Here is a 10,312-nt window from a genome sequence, read left to right on the forward strand (position 1 = left end):
TCATGTACAGTGTAATGTATGTGTGTAAAATGAACAACCTGGATTAAATCATTATTTTACTAATGTTTTTGCTACAAGATTTATATTCACGTATAAACTGATGACACAAATCAATATATGAATTAAATCTCAGTCAGGTCTTAAAACATAAAGATTTTTATGACCTGTAACTTTTGTCTAAATTCAGACAAAGCTGAAGTTATTTTAATAAATTGTCAGAAACATGGTGTTTAATGAGATATTTACTCTGCATGACCTCCAGCACTGCAGTGAGGATCAATGTATTGACTCTGTTTATCCATAGTCAGGTCACAGTGGCAGAGTTTTCCTCATGATCTTTACCACAGTGATGTTTTCCATCCTCCAGAGAGATCCTGGGACCAGATGAGGTATACTGTGGCTCCAGTTCATGGCTGTAAACCTCTGAACATCACCAGCAGACTGTTGTGGGTGTAGTTAGGCTCATGTTTAATCATCTATGTGGAATTTTGTATATTTAGCATACAGCAGTGGAAATTTGAAATAGGACATCTTCCAGTTTGTCAAACTATCAGCCTGATATTAAACCCTAACCCGCCTTTAAGTGGTGACCTGCTGGATGTTAAAGACGTTATCAGCTGTGATGTAATACCCAGTTTCACCAGTAGATGGGAGCAGACATTAAATGTGATTCAGGTGCATTTTAACTTCACTGAGAGGTTTAGCAGGATGAGCTCTGAGTTCAGGATCCTGAAGGAAGTCCAGTTCATTGATTTGTAGTTTCAGACACTAAATCACTTCAGCTCTGTTTCATCTGAACCATCGAGTGTGACACTATGAATGTTTCACAGAGGAAGAAGAAAGAAAAGTAAAAAAAAACTTAAATTAAATTAAATAAATTAAAAAACAACAACATCAACAACAACAACTGCTGTTTCTAGTCTGTGGTTGTAGTTTAATGTTTATTATATTGTGCACTCAAGAGTCTGTCAGTTAGCATTAACCAAGCAGGAACAGTCAAGCTTTCCATCTGACACCTTGGTGAAACCCAAAGAACCACATGAGGAAAAACAAGTGAGAACAAATAGAACAACATATAAATAACACTGAAATTATCGAGGACATAAAACAGACTAATATGTTTATTACTGATATAGAAAATGACACATTCAAATACTGAATGTAATTCAATAAATATAAAAATCTTTAAACATGTGGATGTCCTCTGGTCTGAGGTGCTGGGGCGGCCAGTTAGAGACCAGCAGCTGGACGTCAGTGGTTGGACTGGTGGACTACTTCAGTGAAGAGTAGACGACGTCTGGCTCTGGTTTAAAGTCTGAACACAAACACACACAGTTCAAACAACAGGAAACATGATTACAAGCTTTGTAGTTCAATCAAGACCTCCAACCTCCACCTCTCTGCATCACACACAGTCCCAGTTCAGAGCTCTGATCTGGAGTCTTGCTGTTGTGTGGTTAGCTTAGCTCAGAGTCAAAGATAAAGAGCAGCTGTACCTGGGATACCTTGTTGGTTCATAACTGACGTCTTCAGCTGGTTCACTCTCTGCAGAATAAAACACCTTTAACTTACTGCAGGTGATTTTTTTTTTTTTTAATTCTTCTTCATGAAGAGATCATTTTAATAAACCACAGCAGCTTTTCAAAATTTTCTCATCTTCACATCTCTGCTGTGAAACACAGAGTGACCACAAAGAACTTGGAGGTGTTTCTGTGATAAATAAGTCAGACGACCACAAAGCTGCCTTCTGCTTTTTGACACTTCACCACAGAGCAGAAAGCAAACATGTTCTCACAGCATGAACACTATTATTAGACCAACCAGAGCACACTGCAGCGAGACATCTCACCAGCTTCAGACTGCAGTTACACTAGATTCATCAACATCAATGTACATGTTCAACATGTTAGGAAGGCACAGAAACTATAAACTGTTACTGAGAATTTCAAATGTTGGAGACACAAATGTTAAAAACAAAAACAGGATGCTGGACGACTGCAGAGCTGTTAGCTTCAGTTAACCACAGAGCACAAACACACAGTCCAGCTCACAGTGAACAACAATCAGTAAGTACAGAGTTGAACACACATGATTACATCTGACTCATCAAATTATACTCAAAGGAAACAAACGTATAATTAAACTTTGTATTTAAATGTCCCCTCAGTGCCACGCTGCATAAATGTCCATTGAAAAATAAATACAACATGTTAGCAGCCATCATGTTGTACCTTTTTACATAGTAACAAATGAGCTAAACCTGAACATGAGTCAAAGTCACATGTTTCATCTTTCAGCTGTTGATTGGCTGTTTGAGAGCATGGGTGTGGACACTTGCTTTTACTAATTTATATTCAGAATTCATTTCTTTGATTTCATCTCCTTTTTAAAATATTTTCATACTTGATCTCTTTACATCGCGTCAGTTTAGATGGTTTTGAATTCAGGTTCAAACAAAAAACCCTGAAAATAAAATATAATTAATCCACCAACTGGATGTTTTTACTGTTATGGCAGTCGTTTATGAACAGCCTCTGTGAAAGTAGACGATTTTGCTTCTGGAATGACCAGACACCAGTGCTACCAAAACCAAGCGAAAAATTACATATCCAGATAAATCCACACCAAACCAAGATTTGACGTAACCTGACACTTTGGTTTACCTAGAGCAGGTTTCTCTGATTCCACTCCTCAAGAAATACTGTCCTGTAGCTTTTTAAACTGATAACAAGTGAGATAATCATTCGGATCAAGGATGTATCTAAAAGCCAAAGGAGAGAAACTTTAGAGGACTGGAGTTGCTTTACTGGATCTTAGGAAGGGGATTGAGATCTTTTGCTCTTTTGCTTCACTTCCTGCTGAGGAGACATAAAGGAAAAGTTGAACACTGCTAACATGATCCCAGAAAATCTGTTGAACTCAAAAAATCCCCAAATGATGAATGTGTTCTTGTTTCTTTAACTTTCAGTATCAATAAATAATGAAGAAATATATATATAAACATAATGGAACCCCTGATCTACACGCACAAATGTTATCGCAGTATAACAACATGAAGAAAACACAACATCACATCTGCTTCGTCTGACTGGCTGTTGTTGATGATTTGATGAAACTGTACATGACATGAGTGATGATGTCATCTTCTCCAGTTTCTTCTTGATCTGCTGAAATGATCCAAAATGAAAAATAATATAAATTAAATATCTAAACAGAGATTACATTTAGGAAAGTTATTACTGTCATTATAATGAATGTGAACTTTATTCTATTAAACAAACTCAGACATGAAAGATCAGGAAGTCTGAGTCTCACCTTCAGGTTTCCTGTGAACACATTGTCTCACCAGTAGAACCAGTAACACCAGTAGAACCACAACACAGACTGATGACAACATATGTTTGAGAGAGGAACCAGGAGGAGGTGTGGATGTAGGTGGAGGTGTGGTGGTGTGCTCCCCTAAAATAAAGCAAACACAGTCATTAAGTTGTCGTCACATTGTGAATGTTGAAACCTGCAGAAACACAGACAGGTGAGTGTGTCACCTGTGACAGTGATCCAGCTGGATGGAGACTCTCCATGACCGCTGATGTCACACTTGTAGAGGCCTTCATCAGACCTGGAAACATGCTGGATGGTCATGTGACCTGTAGGCTGCTTCCTGATGAGGGAGCCATCTTTATAGAAAGCAGCTGGGAGGTTGGAGGGAGTGGTCTTTGTTTTACAGAGCAGAGTGACGTCATCTCCCTCCATCACAGGGAGGACAGGACTCTGCAGGATCACTGATCCACCTCAACACAGAGACAAACTACAGCATTTCATCCATTTACACACAGCTTCATCAACACTAACTCCACACACTCAGCTTACCAGTGACTGTCAGGTTAACCATGTTACTGATGGGACCCTCTCTGGACTCACACCAGTAAACTCCACTGTCAACTGTGTCAGTGTAACTGATGTTACAGGTCAAACCAGCTGGTTTTCCCCACCCATCTCCACATTGAGTCCTCTGTCTTGCATTTGTGTTTCTCCTCAGAGTCCATCCAGCAGAGCTGTCGTCCTCCTCACAGCTCAGAGACACAAAAGCTCCTTGAAACAACTGAGAGCTGCTGGGACTCACAGTCAGACGAGCTGTGAGGGTTACAATGAAAAAGTGATGATCTGTTGTACTTTACATTGTGAAACATGAACCCAATCAGGTCATATCAGTGAGCATTTCTCAGGTTTAAACTGTGACAGAAGAAGGTTACTGACCTTGGTTTGTTGTGCAGCTCAGCAGTGAGATCAGAACTAAAGAGAAATGACACTCAGGTTGATTTCAGGTGAAAATGAAGAAGAACTCCATGCAAACAGCTGACAAACACACAAACTCGTTTCTCTCTGATATATTGGCTCATTTTCTATGTAATGCCAGCAACATGTCAAAGTTTAGAGCAAAGATAAAGAGTCAGTTCAGACCTGCAGTTGGTCCTCATGGTGTTTTGAACTTGAATTCAGCCTGATTTGTTTTTCACGTCTTCTCCTCCATCATCAGTTATCAGGAGAGCAGACAGTCAAAGTACAAGAATTCAAACAAACACAGAGATTCTACTTACAGAGCAGACACAGCACAGATGTTTCCTTCATCGTCCTTCTCACTCATTTGAGCTTTTTTTCATTTCTGTCACTGACACCAAGTAAAGCCCGCCCTCTTCCCCTGAGTCTGTGTCTTCCTCTGTTAGTACAAAGTGCAGAGCTAATGACGTCCAGTAAAGATGATCTAAAACAGTGGTTCTTAACCTGGGTTCGATCGAACCCTAGGGGTTCGGTGAGTCGGTCTCAGGGGTTCGGCAGAGCCTCCACCGTGACATGCACGGCTTATTTTGTGCACCAATAAAAAACATATCTATGTCTTGAATTTGAAAAAAATCACATTTTATTTTTCACTAAAGAGGGGTTCAGTGAATGCGTATATGAAACTGGTGGGGTTCGGTACCTCCAACAAGGTTAAGAACCACTGATCTAAAACATACAGACAGTCACGCTCCAGTGCCCCTGTAAAGTACTTTAAATGTAACACATACGTGCACATGGCTATGAACATGTGTGTATGTTACTGCCAATTACAAGCCCATTGTAGTGTCTAAGTTAGAGAAAACAACAACACTGTTTTGATGTCATTTAAGGTTAAACTGAGACATTTACATGACATTTTAAGCCAGACGATGAGTTTTCTATGAGACAGTCAAGCTCGTCCTGCTTAGTGACATTTCTAAGTTTATTCACAAAGTTTCTCCTCTCAGTGATCTGTAGTTTGGTTGATGAACAAATCCATGTCCATGTAGTGGACGTCCCCCTCAGTGAGAGAGGCAGATATGAGCTGAAACACAGGAATCAAACCCGGGACGCTGCTGTTATGGAGCTGAACTGGAACCATTCAGACACTGAGGCCCTCTGAACACATTTTAATTACAGCTGTGCAGAGACACACTGATGACTGACTGGAACACTATGATTCACATTTTACATTAACACCATCCTCACACATGTTTATATATGGCCACTAGAGGGAGATGTTGGACTTTAAATACAAATGAGGATGTAAGAAGATCGTCATTGATTCTTCCAGAGATTGATATTAACATGCTTAACTCATAAAAAGGGTGGTCACTGGTTTAAAAATTAAAGAGATTGCTCAAACTTTGTGGGTGTTCAGATGTCTCTTGATTATGCTTTAACATAATTAAAATGCAATTTTCAATTCAAATAAGCACGGCCAGAAGAAAAAAAAAAAAAGTATTTTCTGCCTACGGACTGTATTCTGACAGTGTTAATAATGAAATCAACTCAAAAGTCAACCTTAAAAGATAAGTTAACTTTATATTCTATACAAACTTTTTTTTTTTTTTGAAAATTAGCACAATAACTCTGTGATCAAGCTTTAGCTGTTGTCAGCATAAGGAAATATGCTAATGTCTAACAACTAGTTAGTAATTTCAACATGATTTCACCAAAGTAGAGTAGGTTGGGTCAGATTACAGAGCTGCTTCGTGGTGCTCAGTTACTCTTCACTGTAACCGGTTTCTCCAAACAACCCCTCGATGCTGTGTTATGTACACAATGATCAACAGAGGCTAGTTTATCTGTTAGTGATCCTGTTTATTATGTGGATGATAAGAATATTAAATATTAATATTAAAAAGAACAGCACATCATAGCAATACAGAAGCTAGCTATTTAGTGCATTATGCCATTATTTGGATGTTTGGAACGCTTATTCCAGGTTATAATCAGATTTATACGGGACCAATTCCAATACTAACACGTGATTTAAAAATCTGTTATATCAGACAATATTTCATTTCACGCAAAATAAAATTGAATAAAACACAAAACAGATTTACTGAGACAGCATGACAATGAACTTGTTTTATTGCACACAGGTTGTGGATTGTTTACGCTCTCATTCCATTCATATCAGACGATTGCATTTGTGGTGCTCTAAACATGTTGTCATCATGGAAGTTGCAGAGTGCCCTCTGGTGGACAAACATCAACAACTGCAACATATCTGAGAGGCATTTGCTTTGCCTCTTCATCACTTTTCAGTTTTTATTTATAAGGTAAAAACTGTACACAGTGGTATGTTCAGTGCAGTCTTGCATTAACTAGCAGCATTTTCATGCATTTATCTATTACTTCCAAGATTGCTTCCACATTTACACATTTATACAAACTGTAAAGAACTTTAAGCTGCTCCCTACTAACAATTGGCAGATAATTGACTGACTCAACCCCCCAAAGCATTTTGTATAGCTGCAACTGAACCAGTGACCTCTCACTCAACAAGTAAATGAATAAAACAGCACATCAAACTAAATGTGATTGTTTGTTCTCAGTTTTAAAGCTTGGATACATGGATAACAGAGTGTGCCATAGTGGCAACGTAACAGTGTTTTTATTGATTCACATAGAACTGTTACTTTTGCATTTGACTGATTGCAATTCAGGTAAAATCTGCATCAACTTGTTCAAAAAGCCTCTGATTAAAATCTTTAGAAAAATAAATACCCAGAGAAAAACTTCAGTTAATACATTAAAAAGAAAAAAACAATGAACAAAAACAATCTAAAAAACAAATCAACAATATGTGACCAGCTCTGGAAATGTTTAAAATTCAATAACAGCGTGAAGAGTCTCGTTCATTAAAAGAAACAGTTGAAGTTTCATAGATAACAGTGAGGAAACGTTGTAGCTACATGGAACTTTCTTTGGTTTCGTAATACAAAATAATAGTAACCTGAAAGACTTTATTCAGCTGACCAATCAATTTTGAACACCATCAGACAAATTATTTATAATCCACAGAACTTCATCTATTTTTACTGCTTCAGCTTTCGGTGGAGGTGGACCCATCCTTCACCCTCTCCTTTCCTTATCTCCCCTGCCAGCTTCTATGTCCTTGTCTGGTCTCATCTGACTCTAACCCTGATAGAGCCTCTCATTCTTTTTCTTGTTCTCTAAAATCTCAAGAAGAACTCTGGATTTGATCAACTGGTCCCTTAATGCAATTAACACTCTATTTTTGACGAGAAGCCTGGATTTGGGAGAGCCTGAGTGTCCTGGAGGGACGTTCCCTGCTGGATACATGATGGACGGGTGGCAGAAGTGGGGAGTCGTGTGCCTGGCGGGACTGTCTATTGAGGACATTGAAGCCATACCTATTCAGAACCATGATAACTGGGTTCTTGATGGCTTGGCTCTGGCTTATAAGAAACTGAAGCAAGCTGTGACAGCTGTTCAAAAGAAAGATCCCTTCAACGGAAGACTGATAAACCTAGGGACCAGTGATGGACATTAAGAACAACTGTAAATTCACATGCATTTTGCTCGTACTAAAACAACATAACCAACATTTCTCATGCGGCTGTCCCCCCTCCCTCATGACAGCGCGAGCCGGACACTTGAAGGCGAACACTGTCAACGCTTGAAGGGTGACGCCGAGGAGAACAACAACAATTCTTCCCTGAGACACGACAATAAGAACTAACTGACTCTCTTGCCAGATCCCTCAAGGCCACCTGTGTAGGCTGCGGACTGTTGATCTTCGCCTAATTAGGCAAAAGGACACTTTCTCAGGCTGAACTCAGGACACACACTCCCACACGCACACACACATGTACACTGACACTGACAAACACTCACCACCACCCTCCCTTACCCGTATCCAATCGCCTCCAATGGTTGCCTCCCATCCAATGTGTACAGCTGCTCAGCTTCGGATGCGCGATCGCAGCACATTGTGCACATTGGCATACTCCCGCCCTGTTGCTTGTCTGTGTTTCATGGTGTTAAGGTGTGAAGTTATCTGTGCTTTTTTGTGCAATGGAGTTTTTGTTTTTCTTCTCATGCTGACTCCCTTTTGGGGACCAGTATGAGCAGAATTTCTTTTTTTCTCCTCATCTCCCCTTTTGTGTTACACATTTGACAGTTTTTCCTTTATGCCACCTAGTCTGACTTGTCTCCCCAATGTGATGTCTGTGTATTGTATGGACAGTCGGCAAGGTCCAATTTCCATTGCAGGCAACTGCAACCGGCAAATTAAGGCATTCATTCATCCATTCTTGAGATAATCACATACAAATTTAAAATCAAATCAAAATCTACAAATTGAATGGTCAGCATTGTTCATATCTGTCATTCTTTTCAGTGACAACACCAAGAAGTTGGAACCTCGACAGGAGACTCAGAGTCAATCCGTTAAAATCTTTGGGACATTTCAAAACAAGCTGCTGATCAGCAGGAAGTGTCTGTTGTTCTCTAGACTGCAAAACCAACAGCAACAAGAAGAAGCATGCTAAAAACTGTCAGACAAACTTTCAGCCCAACAGATCCATCCACTCCAGATCCTCTTGTGTGACCTGCAGGTGAGAAACAGGTGTGAGGTGTCAGCTGTCAGGTAGGTGATGAGTGAAGAACAGAACAGAATCCATTTCCTCTTCAAACTGCTGTCAGACATTATCTACTGCACTCTGATCACATCACTCAGACCAGCTGCTTTCTACAAAGTCTCATCAACAACATCTTTAGAAACAAACATCAACAACCAGGAAGCAGCTTTAAATTGGCTATCTCTTGGTTTGGTTCTCTCTGGGCAACTTGACACTCGTATGTCCCAGTGTCATTAATGGTCACATTCTTCAGAATCAAAGACACGTCTCCATCCTTCATCTGTCTGTCCCGTAGACCCACCCGGTTCTTAAAAGATGGATGCTGTTCATCTGGAACAAAGTGCTCATCCCGGTAATAAAGGACATATTCCTCACCCAGGTCAGCTCTACTCCAGTTTACTGCTATGATAGGGATCTTGTTATTTGCACGACATGGCAGAGTGACGTTATGTCCTGAGATGATTTCCTGGTCTGAAAGAGGAAACAACACAGAGCAGAGAAGTTAAACATAATAATTTCTAGGGGGGAAAAAGGCCTGAGAAACCAGAACATTTGGTGAGCCTGATGTGTCCAGCTCTGCTTCTTGTGATGGGACTAAGTCAGAGTCAGATACCTGTTTGAAAATGGGTTAGATCAGCTAGCATAAAGAAAAAATGTAAAAGTAGTAATTTAAGTATAATATTATAATGATTTCTACAGGATATTATTTGTGTTCTTTTAAAACATTTATACTTAGTTTTGTGATAATATTATTGACTTTTTCTTCTTCTTCTTTACAGGTTGTCAGAGCAAATTATCAGCCTCCACCCTAACCATAGCATCCACCTCTGACTGCATATCCTCTTCACTATATCCATTAATGTCCTCTGAGGTCTTCCTCTTCTCCTTCTGCCTGGCACCTCCATGTTTGACACTGTTTGTCTGGAATATCAACAATCCCTCCAAACTATGTCAGACTTGCCTCTCAAATGTTACCTTCAAAGCACTCAACCTGAGCTGTCCTGTGATGTCGGACATACTCTTTGGCAGCTGGGTTTGGTTTGTGGCTAAGCTGCAGGGGGTGTAAGCTGGGAAATCAGGTCCACTGAGTAGTGTGGCACGTCAGGAGAGCTTTTTTTTAATGATTTTCTCTCCCTATACAGTGGGTGCAGGGAGAGAGGAGGACACAGCAGTGTGGTGATGCTGCACTTCAAAACCAAGCAAGGTGGAATGAACATTTGTCCTGTGTTATTAAATAAAAATGTTTTAAAGCACTGACCGCCATTCCCTGTGATCACTGAGCTGAACCTGCTATATGGTCACTGCTAATCTTGTCTGTTCTATTCATTCATATTATATTCATTTACTGTCTCGATGTCCACATACACGTCCTGCACCAT

General features: G+C 39.9%; 1 protein-coding gene across 1 annotated transcript; it reads right to left on the minus strand.

Moving 5' to 3' along the window:
• Positions 1–8,802: 8,802 nt before the first annotated feature.
• LOC146389845 (myelin protein zero-like protein 2) lies at positions 8,803–10,312 on the minus strand. The gene is made up of 4 exons (XM_084919800.1): positions 10,280–10,312; positions 9,909–9,984; positions 9,090–9,404; positions 8,803–8,903 (listed from the first exon to the last, which is right to left on the minus strand). Exons 1-4 carry the CDS (start codon positions 10,310–10,312, stop codon positions 8,803–8,805), a joined length of 525 nt encoding a protein of 174 aa, XP_084775926.1.

The sequence above is a fragment of the Perissodus microlepis genome, chromosome 3 (assembly GCF_051167445.1).
Source record: "Perissodus microlepis isolate ML-2025 ecotype Zambia chromosome 3, ASM5116744v1, whole genome shotgun sequence".
NCBI classification, from domain to species: Eukaryota; Metazoa; Chordata; class Actinopteri; order Cichliformes; family Cichlidae; genus Perissodus; species Perissodus microlepis.